This window comes from Caenorhabditis remanei, chromosome V (assembly GCF_010183535.1).
Source record: "Caenorhabditis remanei strain PX506 chromosome V, whole genome shotgun sequence".
Lineage (NCBI taxonomy): Eukaryota > Metazoa > Nematoda > Chromadorea > Rhabditida > Rhabditidae > Caenorhabditis > Caenorhabditis remanei.
Window position 1 is genome coordinate 5,671,823 of NC_071332.1, and position 17,977 is coordinate 5,689,799.

At 39.0% G+C, this 17,977-nt stretch overlaps 6 protein-coding genes across 6 annotated transcripts; 5 read left to right on the forward strand and 1 right to left on the reverse strand.

Annotated features, from left to right (window-relative positions):
* Window positions 1-6,653: 6,653 nt before the first annotated feature.
* On the forward strand, window positions 6,654-7,098 carry GCK72_017508 (uncharacterized protein; the record flags this gene model as incomplete). Its single annotated transcript, XM_003112573.2, has 2 exons — window positions 6,654-6,837; window positions 6,938-7,098. 2 exons carry the CDS (start codon window positions 6,654-6,656, stop codon window positions 7,096-7,098), a joined length of 345 nt encoding a protein of 114 aa, XP_003112621.2.
* Window positions 7,099-11,020: 3,922 nt separating this feature from the next.
* On the forward strand, window positions 11,021-12,104 carry GCK72_017509 (uncharacterized protein; the record flags this gene model as incomplete). Its single annotated transcript, XM_003112287.2, has 3 exons — window positions 11,021-11,121; window positions 11,168-11,905; window positions 11,954-12,104. The coding sequence occupies 3 exons, from the start codon at window positions 11,021-11,023 to the stop codon at window positions 12,102-12,104; spliced, it is 990 nt and encodes a 329-aa protein (XP_003112335.2).
* Window positions 12,105-12,499: 395 nt separating this feature from the next.
* On the forward strand, window positions 12,500-12,956 carry GCK72_017510 (uncharacterized protein; the record flags this gene model as incomplete). Its single annotated transcript, XM_003112472.2, has 3 exons — window positions 12,500-12,626; window positions 12,674-12,791; window positions 12,842-12,956. 3 exons carry the CDS (start codon window positions 12,500-12,502, stop codon window positions 12,954-12,956), a joined length of 360 nt encoding a protein of 119 aa, XP_003112520.1.
* A 185-nt stretch (window positions 12,957-13,141) lies between these two features.
* On the forward strand, window positions 13,142-13,980 carry GCK72_017511 (uncharacterized protein; the record flags this gene model as incomplete). The annotated part of the gene is made up of 3 exons (XM_003112741.2): window positions 13,142-13,213; window positions 13,264-13,600; window positions 13,649-13,980. The coding sequence occupies 3 exons, from the start codon at window positions 13,142-13,144 to the stop codon at window positions 13,978-13,980; spliced, it is 741 nt and encodes a 246-aa protein (XP_003112789.2).
* A 363-nt stretch (window positions 13,981-14,343) lies between these two features.
* GCK72_017512 (uncharacterized protein) lies at window positions 14,344-15,496 on the forward strand (the record flags this gene model as incomplete). Its single annotated transcript, XM_003112542.2, has 4 exons — window positions 14,344-14,438; window positions 14,487-14,613; window positions 14,661-15,250; window positions 15,301-15,496. The coding sequence occupies 4 exons, from the start codon at window positions 14,344-14,346 to the stop codon at window positions 15,494-15,496; spliced, it is 1,008 nt and encodes a 335-aa protein (XP_003112590.2).
* A 214-nt stretch (window positions 15,497-15,710) lies between these two features.
* Window positions 15,711-17,587, reverse strand: GCK72_017513 (uncharacterized protein; the record flags this gene model as incomplete). Its single annotated transcript, XM_053732126.1, has 9 exons — window positions 15,711-15,797; window positions 15,845-15,987; window positions 16,031-16,202; window positions 16,267-16,410; window positions 16,460-16,577; window positions 16,624-16,709; window positions 16,757-17,050; window positions 17,103-17,414; window positions 17,465-17,587. 9 exons carry the CDS (start codon window positions 17,585-17,587, stop codon window positions 15,711-15,713), a joined length of 1,479 nt encoding a protein of 492 aa, XP_053581039.1.
* Window positions 17,588-17,977: the final 390 nt, after the last annotated feature.

Here is a 17,977-nt window from a genome sequence, read left to right on the forward strand (position 1 = left end):
GGCAGAAGATTTAATGTAACGATAAATTAAAGAGAAAATATCTGCGAGCATGGAAAAGTACAGTACCGGCCAAAAATATACTATATTTTGCCTTTTTCTGTTGAAAATGCTCAACTTTGAGAGTGTGTCATGCTAAAACTAACTGTCCAACAAAATAAGTTTTAATGGGATCGAACAGACCAAGAGTAGAACTCCATTTAAGTAATTGACAACTTTCTTGTACGGACGCTTCCTAGAGAGTTACATCTTGAAAAAGTAATTTCTTCCTCAAATTGACCAATTTTTTAATATGACTATAAGTCTCTAGGGAGTGCCCGCACAAAAAAGTAGTCAACTACAAAAATGGAGCTCTACCTTTGTTCTGTATGGTTCATCAAAAACATACTGGGTGTAACAATCAGAATTACGTTGACAGACTCTCAGTGACAATTTCAACTGAAACCTGCCAAAGTTCATATCCTATTGAGTGGTACTGTATCCTATATTCTGAATACCGGTTTATTCCAGATTCTGTGAAATCTGTTATTGAAACCTATCATAATGCAGTTTATGGCACAACACAAAGCCAAACTTTTCAATGCGAAACTCTAGAACAAAGACCAATTAAAGCGATTCTGACATCATAAATTTGGAAATGTATGAAGCAAAGGTCACTAATTGAATACAAGAAAAACATAAGTTCAAGGTCTTTTTCATGAACTTTGAAGCTTTCAAAAGCATGTAAACTGAAATGGGGGAAACAGACAAAAAGAAGAGGCGTTTTAGATAGGAATCATTCTGTATCGTCCGTTACTACAGCCTGCCCTTTTTACCCGAAATGAAATGGCCACATGGAGTGAAAAGAATGGTAGTAAATGTAAATGTAAACGAGGCGAAGGCTTTTTTCCGAAATATAATCGTCTCCTCTCTATTATTCTTTTGGCTTGAAGAAGCAAGTTGGAAACTTGGAAAACATTTGGTGATGGTCATCTGAAAGAAATTAAAGGAAGAGGTGGAGATGACAATCTATTGCTTAAAAGATTCACAAAGTGAGATGGTGGCACGTGGAATTCAGCAAGACTACTGCTATACGGAACTAAAAACTTAAAAGGTAGTAACCTTGAGTTAGAGATGATGATACGGGTAACACTCTATCTTCTTACTGTTGCTGGTATTTTTGAAAAAAAAAAAGAGAAAACGGGGAAGTTCTTGGGAAGATGGAGAATGAGAAGACGCGAGAATGTGTAACATATAGAGAAGAAGAAGAACCCAGTGTTACATTCCAATAACTGAACTTCTTTTCATCTCTTGATGGGTATTTTTTCTCTAGAGGGCAAAACCGTCGATCATGACAGGAGAGAAGCTTCAAGTGGGGGGGAAGGAACAACATAGAGACACATTATTTTTGCGAGAAGGGGAGATAGTTTTTTGAAACAAACACGTCCAATAAAAATGTAGGCGTTTAGCAGTAGAAGACATGGTGGGGAGGGAGGAAATGATTCTGAAGTAGGAAGGATGGAAACAGGAGAGGAAGCTGGATTTAGAGAAATTAGGGTGAGTCAAACTGGCTCAAGGAAAAGTTTCGTTGGAAAAACATTTTTTCGAAAATTGTAAAATTTAACATTTTTCCATTGAAAAAAGTTCAGGGGCCTGAAATCTATTCTAGCTCAGACCGATTTCGTCAATTCGTCATCTTTCTCCTCTCAGATCTTACTTTCCATTCTTATTTTGTCTCATTTCTCTTCTAAAACCTAATCTACACTCCAACGCAGACAATGGTTTTTTCTTGTCTCAAGGTTGCCAGTTACCTCCGAAATGTACTAATCTGCTTGAGAGAAAGGAATGAAGATGAACAATCCTATATAAAATTCTGACTAAAAATGAAATTCCAACTTTGATTTGGTGGAAAAAGTTTCAATTTCTATTGTACAGTACAGGTCAAAAGGCTGAACGTTTTCAGTTAAAATTGTTCAACTTTGAGAGTGTGTCATGGTAATGACAATTCTCCCATCAAGTAGATTTTTAATGAGTCATACAGAACAAAGGTAGAGTTTCATTTTTGTAATTGACAACTTTTTTATATGGGCACTCCCTAGAGAGTTATGGTCATTTCAAGACGATAGCTCAAAAATCGCATTATTTTGCACTGAAATTGGTCGGAGAAATTACTTTGTCAATATGTAACTTGCTAGGGAGCGTCCGTATGAAAAAGTTGTCAACTACAAAAATGAAGCTCCACGTTTGATCTGTAGGATCCCATAAAAAGTTATTTTGTGGGACAGTTAGTTTTACTATGACACTCTCTCAAAGTTGGACAACTTCAACTGAAAAGGTCAACTTTTTGACCGGTACCGTAGATCATAGGACGCCTCTAATTAAACAATCTCAACCCCTTTACACAAATCCCACATGTTGACTCTTCATTAATAACTGTTATTATTAAAAACATGTCTAATGATGCCTAATCCCGTGTACCCAACTACCCTCCAAGCAGTTCCATCTGTTGCCAGATACATGACATTCTCACACACCTGGGGATATATCTCTGCCCTAATTTAATGAGCTACATCTTATGACGAGAAGAAGAAGGCAGAAGAAACATTAAGAAGACAGAAGGTCAATTGTAAAAAAATTAAGAAAAGTGTTGACACGCGACTGAAGGAGTACTAATACTATTTTGTCAAAATAGTAGCTTCTCGAGTGGTTTTGTGTAATAGAGATGAGAGAAAGGCAGAGAAATACTGAAAAATGACCATAGTTGGAGCGTGAATCAAATAGAACCGGTTCAGATTGATTTCAAGACGAAGACGTTGGGGAAGAGGGTGACACGGGAGAATATGAGAACGGTTTTGGAAAATTTAAGACATTTTTAAGGTCTGATGGTGGAAATAAGTGAAGAAGATTCGACAAAAATCTGCATGTTTTCTTTCTTTCATAAAGAGATCATTCCTTCTGGTGCAACAAAAAAGAATCATCGGGCCAAAAAACACTAGCCAAAACCACCTAAACCGTACCCGTCAACCAGTGCTACCAACTGAATGAACAGACCATGCCAACGGGAATGAAGGCAGATATACGAGAGGGCAAATTAAGTGAATATGATGATGCAAGAGGAATAGAAAGAGAACAAAAAAACGGAGGGGGATGGAATAAGATCATGACATCTGGAATCTCGGGTTGTCAATAAAAAACTGGAGATCTTTGAAGAAATTTCCGTGGGGGTGGAGAGGATATGAAACATCGAAAGTAACAGATGACCGGTTTTTTCAGGAATTTTCAAAAAAAAAAATAGCTCAGACTTTATGCAGGATGGAAGCAGGGACCAGGAGCAGCAAAACCACATACAGTAGCATTCAATGAGATTTTCAATTGTGATGTTTTCAGTTGAAACCTGCCAAACTCCACCCTAGCAACTTATCATTGAACTAAACCTTCTCGGAAATCTTCCGGGATTGAGTAGGTACAATTTTCGGTTCGCGCGGAAATATCTTTTCGATAGTAAAAGTTTGACGGCTTATAACTCGGTCCACGTGAGCGTTTGGCTGGGTTTTCTTGCAGTTTTGGAATCAGCAGGGCCCAAAGTATCTGAGGTCCAATTTATAGAAAAAGTTCAACCCGACTCGTCATGAACTTCACTGATTGTCCCATAAAGTTAACGCTTTACGAATCACAAAGATCAAGGGTAGAGCTTTATCTTTATAGCTGAAGAAAGCAAATTTGTATATCCCATTGCACTCTCCTGTATAACTTTTGTTAGTTACTTGGATGACTAACGTAGAAAATTGACTTGAATGATATGGAAAACAGAGATTTAAAAAACTTCTGTTTCACACAAAATCTACCCTTTTTCCCCTTTAATTTCCAATTTGCTCACGCTCAATTGTATCCCAATTATCTATTCGTTTTCTACTAAAACAAATATAACGCAAGCAATGATGCATGCTGTCATAACCGATTCTGATTAATTCAGAAGACACATGGTGTCAAAGGGAGAAGCGCACGCGCGAATCCTTGCCGCCTTCTGAAATTCGATGCCGGTGCTCCTCCTTGACAACATCCCTAATCCAGTGAACACACTTGGTATCTAATAACATTTTATCGTCTTGTTTCCTTTGGCGGCATACTTCCGGAGAAAAGGAACATCATCCCGATGTTCTTCTCCCGTGAGATTTGTTTGAGCTTCCCTTGTAAGGACTATCAAAGTAAACACAATGTTTCATTGTTTCTTTTATTCCCTTCCAAACGACACCTAACCATTCCTTATTGACAGTCTCGAGAAGGGGCGGTGAGTTGTCTTTGATGATGACATACCGAAAGGTGAAAAACTCCAAGTTGTGTAATATCGCGTTTACAGGTCATTTGGTTTCATGGTCACTGACCCCATAACTCGTCCACATATTAGCTAGAAAGGAAAATACAACTATTATGGTATAATGGGTTATTGTTTTCGCGTACAACTTTTTCATATCTTAGATAATCATCAATACAATAATTGATGGATATATGAAACCAGAGTAAGCACTACACAATCTGAGATGCTCATATTTTGATTCGAATTCCCATGACCTGGGTTAAACGGTTCTAATTAAGGGGTGCAAGAATAATTGTGCATGTATGTGTGTCTATTGGTATGTTACTGTTACCATAATCTCATTGAAATAGGGATGTGAAAGATGATAGTTTCATTGAATGACACTATCTTTCCGGAGAAGTTTCAGTGAGCTCATCCAAAAAGGTAAAAGGTATCCAGTTGTGACGTCACGCGTACCAACACCTACAGTATCAACTCAATCCACTTATGATACTGCTCTTGCATAATCCAATTTGACCCCCTCTCAAGTCCATATTTGCATATCAAGGATTCTGACGCAACACGAGCCCTTTAGAATAGTCGGCAATTATCAAAGTGTTTACAGTTAGTCGAGACTGGATTAGTGAATCCTTTCACCGGTAAGCGTATATCGCTTCACACGCCAATTAATCGTTTTGGAGCAAATCATAGAAGCGTGCCGACAAAAAGGATTAGGCAACAGTGTCGGAAGCCATGCAACAGGTCGGCACTGTGCCATTATTAATGAGGTAAAAGAAGAGCACGAAAGGGATCAACGAGGGTTTAGGATTTTCATTTTGTGTTGTTATTTACGGTGCCAGTTATCTGTCAATTGCATCCATGTTTTCTGTGGAAGTCATCAGATTCTGAATGAGATCTAGTGTGTGTTCTCACGTTCAAGTGCTCAGTGATTTGAGAAGTGGAGGGGGGTGGGCAGGTGGGTAAGCAATAGGATTAATTGGATAAATATTTGGAATAAGACAGTGATGAGGATGCATAGATTTACCTCACTCAGTTTTCTATAAAAAGTTCTTTTGGGGCAGGCTAGGAGAAGTGAACTTTTACTATACCGAGATCCCGAGTCGAGATGGAGTTACGGGTCGAGACCTATTTGGTTGAAAGGTAAATCGGCTGGGATTTCCTAATCTTCTTCCTTTTCTCCATCCCTGGACGCGTTGCGCAGAAGTTTAAAATAGTTTGGAAATCCCTATCGATTTACTTTCCAACCATAACTCCATCTCGACTCGGGATCCTTCCCCTAAACTGTGAGTCAAACAAAAAAGTGAATACGAACAACAATGTTTGTTTTGGCTCGATATTTTTCAGCTAAATGTGAATCTTACAGTACATTAAATAACTTCACAAAAAAGATCTAGTCTCCCAGTTCCAGAAACGAGAACTTTCCTCTCTGAAACAATAAAGTTTTAATCCCATCAAAAACTTTTATAACTTATTCTATTTAGAATTAGAATTCTGATCAGAGGATCCAGACTGTTTTCACCACAACAGACGGTTCATACAAGTACTGCTCTTGAGAACTGAAATTTGAGATCATAAAACTAAGCATGAAATCATTCTATCACATATATGTTTGAGATCAAAACGTTTCAAAAGTACTCATACATAGAAGTACTAGTGGTTCTACATGTCAGTACAAAATCTGCACAGCAATCTTGTGAGTTTCAGGCCAAAACGCCTATTAATACTTGTTTTGGTCTGATATGTTTCAGCCAAAATCAAAATCTTTCCTTGACTTTACAACTTTCCCGCATTCGTTCCCCGCAGACAGTGTCCGCAGTATTTCATCATTACTATTACCTTCCACCAGCTGTTGCGTAACGTCTACCATAACACGGTGACGACTAAAATCTCATCAATTATTCATCATCAACATCTTCATCCTTTAATTCATCATTTACACCAAAAACTTTACCACTCTCCTCCTCCTCCTCCCCATGACATTTGACACCTTCCTGCAGAGAAGAGGGGTGTGGCATCATCGGATGGGGGCGGGGCGCGTGGAGGGGGAGAAGCTGTGCACGCATACTCATTCACACCCAAAACACTTCGTAACGAACACACGTCTCCTCATTTTCTTCTGTCTCCAGCAACCTGTCAATTACGAATGATTGTAAGTTTTTCGTATAACATTTTTGTAAAACAGTTTCTAGTCCTACCGAAAACATGTTTTGAAACAACACCAATTTTTCAAATAAAACTCAAGATTTTTTGGAAGACACGTATTATTTTCAACAACGTTTTTAACAATACTTCTTTTGTTTCTAAAAAAACATATTTTAATTCTAGTATCCAAAATCTCGATATATAACCTCTCTTCTTCTAGATGCTCACATTCGCCTCATCCTCCTCATCGGACCTTTTCCTCTCGATGCCCAATTCCCACTTCGACATTGTCAAACCCTTCTGCTGCATCAACGAAAAAAAGATGATCTGCTCCGACTACTGTACCACGTCTTCTGATGACGCCTCGACATCTTCTGAGTTCGCTGATGATTCTGGATTTTTCGGTTAGTTACTTTTCTTTTGTTGTCTTTCTTTAGAATAGTTCAATTCTAGTAGACTGATATTATAACTTGAAAACAAAATCTAATTTCATTTTCCTTTCAGATGACTCCGAAACCGACGACTACATCACCAAAACCGCGTATGAAATCGGCACAAAACTCGTTGCGATGTGTGATGACTTCGATGCCCAAATGATGTCATACTCCAGAACAGTACCCTCCAGAAGTATTCTCAGTCGTGTTTTCGACTTCTTCGCCTTCTAGATCTCTTCGTCTTCTTCTTCTTATCCCGGTGATTTTCTTACCCAATGTGATGGTTAAATGATCTCTTTTTCTCTGTCTCTGCTTTATTTTCCCCAACATTTTGTATCTAATAAATATGGTTTTTTTAAAGAAAAATTTGAGTTTTTGTTTATATTCAGAGGGTTTTAAAGTGCGATTGTATACTTTTCCTTTTCTTCCTTTTCACTTTTTCCAATTTCTCCAGATGTTGGATCGAATTCGAAAAATGAAAAAGAAAGAGGAATCATAAAACAAAACAGCTAGAAGTATTTAGTTATGTCACTGGGAGGGAAGAAAATGAGTACGGTATCGTTTTTCCCGCATGAATTATGTATTGTGCCGGCTTGTCCCACGGGAGACGAGACACTCGGCACCTATCAAAAGAGCCGCCTCTGGTTTTTGCTGTGAAGCCATACCCCCGGACACATTAAACAGAGTAATTATATAAGAAAACGGGTGGAGGAGGTTGTTGTTCGTGAATTATGGATATAGACAAAGCATACCGATTATGTCATCAATATACCGGAGGAAAAAGAAGAAAAAAGCCGAGAAAGGAAACGGAAGGGAGAGAAGAAGGGATTGGGAGGTGTTCAAGAATTCAGACTCTTTTCATTCAAGGAAAAAATACTTGACTTTCGCTGTATTCATGATTTTCTTCTAATTTCACATGAGACAATAGTGTATTGCTAGGCCTTCTGGGTTACGGTAGCTTAATCTGACCAGTAGACTCCCAAGGGGAGGCTTTGGAGACGCGGCTTTCAAACGATCTATAAATTCATCGGTACTTTTGACTATGGGGAGTCCATTTCTGCACTCAAAAACTGCTAAATGTCTCTTTGAGCCGAGTTATGAGCTCTCAAACTTTTCATATGGTTAAGCTTTTCTCATGGAATTCCATCCGTTTTCCCCAGCGGTTTACCTGTAAAGGTACGTTGTAAAATAAGAACATCTTTGCGTATACGATTTGCCGATTTGGAATTACATGTGAAAAAGCTTGACCATATAAAAAGTTCGAAAGCTCATAACTCGACTTGCAGAGACATTTAGCAGGTTTTGACTGCAGAAATGGACTCCCCGTAGTCGAAAGTACCTATGATCAAATTTATAGATTGTTTGAAAGTGGCGTTCTCAGGATTTCCAGACTAAATGTGTAAACTGTCCATCCACACCTTAGGTTCACTCGCATCAAGTTACCTGTGGCAATAAACAACTGATACTCTACTCTCGTCATCCTGACACGCAGCTGTAAATCTCATTTACCAATACATATATCAAATGTCGTAAATTACAACGGATGTTCTTCGTTTCGTTCTTCCACCGGACATCCGATCCGGAGGTCAATTAGGATTGCGCGAGAAACAGGTGCTAATCATTGTACTACTACCAGAGAGACAACCAGCTTCTCCTTCCTCTCAATTCATTTCACTTGACTAATTAAGCGGATGATCGGGTGAGGCTTGTGTAAACACAACAAACTGAATGGTGTAGTTTTATTGAGAAGAGTTAGGTGACAGCTACGGAAACATTTTGTTGGCACAGGTGGGTTGAGTAACCATAATATTTTGACAATATGTACATAAATAGTGGATGATTATGAGGTGTGGGATATGATGATGAGCTAACATGGAGCTAGTAGATTGATACTTTTTGACTCGACTTGTTTGCTCAGAATTGTACGGTAGTTGTCAATATATCTAACTATAAGAATTGGAGCAATCCACAGAGTGTTGTTCTGAAAACAAGGGCTTCACTCAAAACCAACAAATTCCTCGTTAGAACACTAGTACGTTCCTGAATTTTTGTCACTTGACTTGATTGAGTGTAAATGACATATCAGTTTAAGAGCACTCCACTTCCCTCATAATATGTTCTTATTTCACTAATCCTCAAAACCTAATTAACAAAATAATAAGGAGAAGAATAACTAGGAAAAGCCAGTAGATTAATACTAGGTCAACTAAACGTCTTCAAGTACACAATACTGTCTCCATCGTCTCTCCGTTTCACACACTCTCTCGTCGTCTCTCCGATTGCAGGTGGCTTCTCAGGATGCACATCGTCTAATTGTGCATTGGTGTGTGCAAGTATTGTCCTTCCTTCCTTCACTCTCATAATATTTGTTGAATTGAATGCGCGAAAATGGTTGTGGTGGAAGTGGCGTTTCCTGTCAGAAGTTGAATTCAACTCCATCTGCCATTCATCCCATCTCACTAATTGTTACACAAAAGATCATCCATTTAGAAGAATGAATGGGTAGGAAGGGAGCAGTGGTTATGTAAATTTTTGTGCGTGTGTTGAAAGCCCATAAGGGTTCCGACACTTAAAAGGATGAAGGTATCACTAGACGACATGATGAGTGAGATGAATGGCAAAAAGAAGCGAGATCGATGCAAATGAGAGACACATGATGAATGTACTGAAATGAGAACAATGAATGGGTTACACGTGGGAAGGAACCTCTCCAGGAGTACTGTAGAATTTGTATTCACAAATGAATTGTCTTTCCGTATGCATTGAGAATTTCCTATAAATTTGCACCCCGATAGTTTCGAATCTGCTCTTTCGAAAGTTAATAGTCAAAAAGTGCAAAACTCGCGAAAAGTCGAATTTTTTTCTTCAAAAGTTTTGTCATTTTTCTTAATAGAAAACACGAGTGCCAATTCGAGAGGACTTTTCGGACAACTTTATAGAGAATTCTCAACGCATACGGAAAGTCAATTCCCTTGTCAGCGATGTCTTATGAAGAACGGGGAACTACCAACATAAAACCAAACCAAAAGGTGTCGTCTTCAATTAAACCGTGGCGATTCCCACGAGTCTCTTGACTTCAAAGCCAATCCTTGCTTCCGGCAAACCCTTCGTGTCAGCTGGCATCTCAACTCATCAACATCATAATATTGCAATGACCTTGTTGGCGGGTGCTTCGAGTATCTGTACGAAACAAAAGGCAGATGTGCGGTAAGTAGTTAGTATTACACACTTCCTATGTTGTTGTTTCACAACTTATCCCACACACAAGTTTCTCGCTAATTTGTTTCATGATTTATTGGGGAAGAGCCGAAAAGGGGATGAGAAGTTTCGCGCATTTCGGGCGCCGCTTGTCACATTGAAAAACCACTAATTCGTTGATTTATTCGTGTACTTGTAGTGTTTTGGGCGGCTTCTTTTGAAACTCGATAAATTCGACAAGATACTTGGAAATTCTGAAAGATTTCGGAAGAGGGGCAGATGAACACATATACTCTTTGGTTATGGACCACCCGGTGTACAACGAACAATGGATAATAAAAGCTCATTTATGATTTTGATGATATTTTTATGCAGCGGAATGTGCACATATGGACAAACGGAATGTTGAAAGGAGAAAGCCCTAGGGATCGTTTCGGTAAAATCGTTTTAAGAGAAAACAAAACTACAAACACGGTTCCACTCTATCTGAAGCTTCAGTGTGAAAAACTAATTTAAATTCTACTACTGGAAAATAGTTTTTATGTAAAATTTTTATCAATTTCACTGTTGACAAGCATTTAGATGCTCACAACAATCCGAAGCAGCAGGACCAACTTAAAATAAAGAAAATGTAAACGCACGCCGCAGTCTTGCGAAAACCACGCGCCGCACGTTGCAAACAAGACACGCCCCATATTTCTTTTTAGTATTTTTTACCCGTTTTAAGCCAGATTTCTCTCTATTTCATAATTCCGCTCATAAAATAAACTTAATAAACTCGAAACCAATCGATTCAGTAAATTGTTTCAAAAAACTGCACAGATTTCTGTTAATTATGAAAGATAATCATCTTTTTCTCCAGACCGTTTCGAATATACTCTCAACATTCGTGTTTTTTGTGTTATTTTTTCTGAACTACAAATACGTAATGATTATCAGTTATGAATTACAGAGAATGGCTGATAAATCGACAGAAGTTGAAAAAGCCATCGACCCGATCGTGGACTTGGGTAACCTGCTGTTTATTGATAGAGAGCCACTTCAAGGAGATCCAAAGTAAGTTTTGGCATTTGACTTCAATATTTTATCTTTTATTTTTCAGCGAAGGACTCGAAGAGCGCGCCAGGAAAAATACCCAGCTCCTCTTCAACAATATTTGGCAGTTGGAGCAGAAACGAGTTGAGGAAGCAATCACTGTAACTCTTCCAGTCGCTACTTACCGTCTTCCACGTGAGAAGAAGATGCCAGAGAAGAAGGAGCCAACGAAATGGGAGAAATATGCCAAGGAGAAAGGAATTGAGAAGAGAAAGAAGGATAAGAAGGTGTTCGATGAAGCCACGAAGGAATGGAAGCCTACTTATGGATACCGTCGTGGAAATGACAACACGAAAGATTGGCTTATTGAGATTCCAGATAATGCTGAGGATCCAAACAAGGACTTCTTTGCTGAGAGACGTGAAAAGAAGAAGGAAAGAGTTGCCAAGAATGAAATGCAGCGAATGAAAAATCTTGCTCGTCAAATGAAGACAACCGTTAAAACTGGACCTTCAACAGAGAAAATTATTGGAGTAGGAATTGACGCGAAAGAAAAGTCTAAACAGCAAGTTCGCTTCGCCGTCGACCGTGCAAAACTTGCCACCGCTTCCGCTGGTAAATTCCAAGAAGGATTGAAAGGCGAGAAGGCTAACGTTAAAACTGGAAAGAAGAGAAAGTTCGAAGCTAATGAAGCTCCAGTTTCTGGCGAGAAAGAACGTGCTCTGCAGATTCTTCAACGAATGAAATCAAAGAAGGCTAAAATCGTCGAAGAGAAAATTGCTGCTGTCGCTGGACCAACCAGAGAGTAAGCGTAAACTATTTTCCCTTTGTCACTATATCATATTTTTTTTAGAAAGAAAGAGAAACAGGAAAAGAAAGGTGCCAAGGATCAAACGAGACAAAAGAGTCAAATTCACCGACAACAATGGTTCAAAAACAAGGTTGACGGCAAAAAGAAGGGAACCGTCGGAGCTAAAAAGAAGGGAGCCAACAAGAGAAAGTAAAATCCATTTCACATCTTATCTTTCTTGTTTTCATTCGAAATTGTTGATTTTTGTTTTGTTTTATTATTCGTTACGTTCACTTTCCACTTCCCCTTTTAACAATAAAGTTTTTAATGTCAGCTGACAGATTTGAATTTTGTATACGATGTTGCCGTTCTCGATATTAGATTTATCTGTCAAGTTGTTGATTCTCTCGAATCGCGAATTTTCTGAACACTTTCCTTGGAATGTTAATCGACCTTCGAAAAATTCGCGAAAAAAATTCTCCCTCCGTGTGGCGGGCCAAATGCGCTCCGTCGCACACCCGTTGAATTTTGTCATCGTTTTGCTTTTTCTCATCATTATGGATACTTCTATCCGCAACTTCTTGTCAAAAATGAACGATTCCAGTCAAAATGTCATTGAACTTCATTTCCTACGATGACGACTTCTGCGGATGCTGCGGAGCTATTCTGGGGCTTCCACCAAGGGCACCGGCAACTGTCACATGTAAAGTTTGTTCCACTCAGTGGGCTGTTAAAGGTAGGAAAGAATCATTAACCTTTATTTTCGAATTAAATGAGTTACAGAACGAGTTGAACAGTTAGTGAGCCGTATCGAGAAGGTTTACGAAAGAACGGTGGCGGATACAGATGGAATTGAAAATGATGAATCGGCGGATGCTGTTGTTGAGCATATCTGCTCAAAGTGAGCGATATTCTCGTAGAAATACTTCTTAAAATACCATTATGTTTCAGATGTGGACATACGAAAGCTGCTTACTCAACAATGCAGACAAGATCAGCAGATGAAGGACAGACGGTGTTCTACACATGTCTGAAGTGCAAACATAAGGAAATCGAATACTCATAGTTTATTTTCAAAGTTGTTAATTGTTGCTCTTTTCATATCGTTTTTGTTATTGTTACCTTTTTTCAGATTAAAGTTCAAAATCAATCGGTTTTTAATTTATAGTGTTTTCCCTGGTTTCATATCCAGTTTAAATCCTTATTGTTACATCATACTTTCTTTTAATTTTCTAAAAAATACTTTGCTAGATGTCTCGTGGAAGCAGCGCCGGATTCGATCGCCACATCACCATCTTCTCTCCAGAAGGCCGTGTCTACCAGGTATTTTCATTTCTCTATGCGATTCCGCAAAGCCAATTACTTGTTTACAGGTCGAATATGCATTCAAAGCAATCAACTCCACCAACTTAACCGCCGTTGCAGTGAAAGGAGTCGACACTGCCGTTATCGCCATCCAGAAGCGTGTTCCTGACAGTTTGATTGTCGCCGACACCGTCACTTCCGTCTACCAAATCTCGCAAACTGTCGGATGCTGTGCGATCGGAATGATTCCAGATGCCAAGTTCCAAGTGAAACGCGCGCAGGGAGAGGCTGCTAGCTGGAAATACAAGAATGGATATGATATGCCATGCGAGCTTCTCGCCAAGAAAATGGCCGATCTCAACCAGTATTACACTCAGAATGCTGAGATGCGCAGTTTGGGATGTGGTGAGTGATAGATGTTAATCTGAATAGTTGCAACATGTTCGCTTTCAGCTCTTCTCTTCATCTCATACGACGATGAGAAAGGCCCAGAAGTGTATCGTGTTGATCCAGCTGGATATTATCGTGGAATGAAGGGAGTTTCAGTGGGAGTCAAACAAGTTCCAGCCACCTCATTCCTCGAGAAGAAAATCAAGAAGAAGTCAGAGTTGAACTCTACAGAAACTGTCGAACTCGCTATCGAGGCTCTTCAGAACTCCCTCGGAATCGACGTTCGTTCCAAGGATCTCGAAGTGGTTGTTGTCAGCAAGGAGAACACCAAGTTTACAAAGTTGACGAATGATCAAGTTGAGCACCATCTCAACCAGATCGCCAACAGAGACTAATTTCATGATGAAATATTGTATTTTTCGTTAACTACACCCGGTTCTCCGGTTTCCCCGTTTCGCCCCGTCTTTAATTATTTATTGTCTTCATTATTCTCTTTTTCGCGGTTCCTTTTTATCATCTCTTCTTCTCCGCCCCCAAACTATTTATTTATCAGTAAAATAAATGTAAACAACAAACTTTTGACACTCTTCGCATCGGCGTTTGTGCCCGGCAATAAGGTTTCAAAAACCAGTTTACAATTTCTTTCTCTTTCGAAATACATGTTTTCCCGTTCTTTTTTTTCATTGAAGAAAGCCTTGTGCATCATCGATAAATCCACGGTAAAGATTATTCAATTTCATAGTTTCAGCAGTCCGACAATGAGTGTGGACGGCGTTGAAATAGAAGAATCAGACTGGTTCTTGCCGATAGTGCTAATCTCAGTTACCAGTTTTATTGCGCTTTACATGCTCAGGTAATTAGAATGCGACTGATCATTTTCAAATGACAAAATAATTTCCAGACGCTTCTTGAAGGGTGGCCAGTTCACCGAACGAATCTCCGCTAAGAATATGGTAGCCGTTGTCACCGGAGCGAATTGTGGAATCGGGTTCGAGACTGTCAGAGAGCTCAATTTAAGAAAAGCTGATGTGAGACATTTTTTGCAAAAAAAAAACTAATAAATTCAAATTTCCAGGTGTACATGTTGTGCCGTAATGAAGAGAAGGCGAACGAGGCGAAGAGAAAACTTGTGAGAATGGGATGCGACGCGACACGTCTTCACTTCATTGAATGCGATTTGACAGATTTTGAAAGCGTTCGCCGAGCTGCGAGAGAGCTTCTCGACTCAGTTGGCACCATCGATATTCTCATTAATAACGCCGGAATTATGTTCCAAAACAAGCATGAGTTGACGAAGGATGGACACGAGAAGACATGGCAAAGCAACCATCTCGGACCGTTCTTGCTCACTGAGCTTCTTCTCCCGGCTATCAAGAAGTCCACCTATGCCCGTATCGTCAATGTCTCTTCGCTTATGCATACGAGATCTGGAAAAATAAATATTGCCACTGTCGATGATAAGAAATCATTTGGAATGATGAAATCGTACAGCCAAAGCAAATTGGCAAATGTGATGCATGCAAGAGCTTTGACAAAAGAATTGAGAAAAGATGGAGCCGAACATGTCACTGCTAATTCGGTACATCCCGGAGGTGTTGATACTGAGCTCACGAGAAACACGATTCTGGTTTTGCCGGTTATCAAACAGCTCAGCGCTCCATTCAGGTATATTTTATCGATTTATAACATTTTATTTCATTCATTTGTTTCTATAGATGGTTCTTCTTGAAAACCAGCCGCGACGGCGCTCAAACATCTCTCTACGTGGCACTCAGCAAGAAACTCGGTGGAATTAGCGGAAAATATTTCGCCGACTGCAAACTCGCTAAGGAGAACCCACTGGCCCTCGATGATCAAGCATGCCAGGATTTATACAATTATAGTCTTGAGGTCACTGGACTCGCTAAATAATTTGCTAAATGATATGGATTGCTTTTCCCTTCTCTCTTTTTAAAACTTTAAACTTCAAGTGCTTTAGATTATCTCTTAAAAAACGATGTAAATGTAAATGTTAAAAATATAAAGTTGAAAATTTTATTAAAACGGATAACAGCAGATAACAACAACAACAAATTTAACAGTGAGTTCAAAAACGAATATCATGCATTTCTAGAAATATTTCTTTTTATTCGATGAATTGTCTGTTTCGAATTTTCCAAATTTTATCCGATTCGACAAGTCTCATTCCTCCAAAGTCGAAATTGCTGTCGAGCTGGAAAAAAATCTAATGAAATTTCATAAAATGCTTTCAGATATTACAGTCGATAATTTATCCTTTTTTGTGGCTTTCTCCTCCTTCGGATGATTCGATTTGTCAATGTAGAGTACTCCACGACATTCATTGGAACAATGACAGTGAACAAAATCGATGCGTTCATCGTAGAGTTTGAAGACTCTGCCATCTGAAAATTATTTTTTTTTGGTGAAGCCGTGATTGGCATTTACCGGGAGCTTTTTTGCGAGCAAAGTATTTATCAACATCCTCCACGAATCCGCCGAAATAATCCAAACTTATCGTCTTCGGGTTGGAATCCTGGATTCGAACACGAGAATACAAAACGAGATCTGGAATTTCGTTTCCGGATTCGACGAGACGAATGGAACAAGTTGGGTTGCACTATAAGATTAATTGATTCAACTTGCGTAATTAAAATGAAAAAGTAAAAAAAAAAAAGACTAACACTGTGAGGAATATACTTTGAGAAATCGTAAAACTCTCGTCGATCGAGACAATAATCGGTTCCCGGGATTTCGATGAATGAGCTGAACGCAACTTCCTCGCCTTCTGATCGCAAAGATTCGAGTGCAACCGAACGATGACGAATCTGGAATTTCAAACTAAAGAATTAAAGTATCATCTAATTTCAAAGATACCACTCCAGTCAACATCATCAAGGGAGAATCGGCGTCGACGGCGTGACCAACAGTCAATTTCCATCCGACTCCCTCCTCCTGCCGGATTTCTAAAGAGTTTCCGAATCTTGAATTCATTCTGCAAATTTTGGAATGAAAATGATAATATACAATTTTAAATATACCCATAATGTTTACGTTGCATTCCTTCAAATTCTTCTTGTGCACGAACATCTGATTCGATGAAAGCGGTATCGACTAATACTTTTACCTGAAAAAGGAAAATTATTTATTAACTTTTGGAACAAAACTAAATACATTATTGAATGTTATTTTGTCGGATTTTGGTGGTAAATGATAGGGAAACGTATCCCGATTATCCAACATTTCCTCGGTGATCGGTTCGAACAATAGACTTGTCAGCGGAGGTGGAGAATAGAATGTCGTGCAGGCTTGAGGCGGAAAATGCATTGAAACATGTGGATATTCATCGAACGCCCGACTGAGGTAATTCAATTGTTTTCTATATTCCTCGAAACTTGTGTCGAGAATTTCGAATTTCGGAAATTTCAATGAGTGCAGCACGTGGTGTTGATTGTGCTGATGAATGTACTGAAAGTGTTATTTGCTATGAAATTTATTAGATTTCAAAGATCAAACTTACATTCAAAAACAAAATTTTGCTTCCAACTGTGTCCAAGTTAACAAACTTCACAGATCCTCCTAAAACAGTAGACTGTCCGACAATCGCCAACGGATCATAAACACTTTTGAAAGAATTCCAATTTTCAGCGCAACTTTCGTTTAGGTTTTCCAGATTTTCCTGAAGGTTAAGTGCATATTTGTCAGTGTTTACTTCAGTTTTAGCGAATGCGACGAGCTTTTTCTGGCAGTACAGGCGGTAATCGGGTTCCCATGTTCTGTCTCTGTAATTCTCCCATTTGATGGAGTACCAAACTTCTCGACCTTCGAGTTTCTGAAAAAAAGTTTGTTAGACTAATTAATGGAAAGACGAAGGAAACTAACACTACCAACTACACTTTCGACTGTGTAGTATTCAGTATCAGTAACTTCAACTGTGCTTTGCTTTGAAGTCGACTTTTTCTTCTGAGTTTTCTTCGTCTTTTTTGTCTTTTGCTTGACTTTCATCTTAACAAATTCCTGAAATGATGAAAGTTAAATATTGTTTTCGCGAAATATCGGAATCAAAAAAAAAAAAACATCTCCGTAAATTTTCGCAAAGAGCGGTTAGCTGGTGGGTCTCGAGTGGAATACAGTACTCATCGTGAAATACGAGAAAGTTCCTCTTGCTTTTCCTTCGTTTCTTCAAGTTGTTTCTCCATTTACTTCTGAAATTCTCAATCTGCCAATTATCCATTGTGAAAAATGATGAGAGGTCAAAGTCGGCGAGGTTTTGTCCGTAAAAGCGAATCGCCGAACTCATTTTCGAACTCTGCACCACGTCAAACACATGTGCCTAATCTAAAACCGATCGAAGTGGATGTTCTCCGGGTATGATCAATAAATTGATAGAAAAAA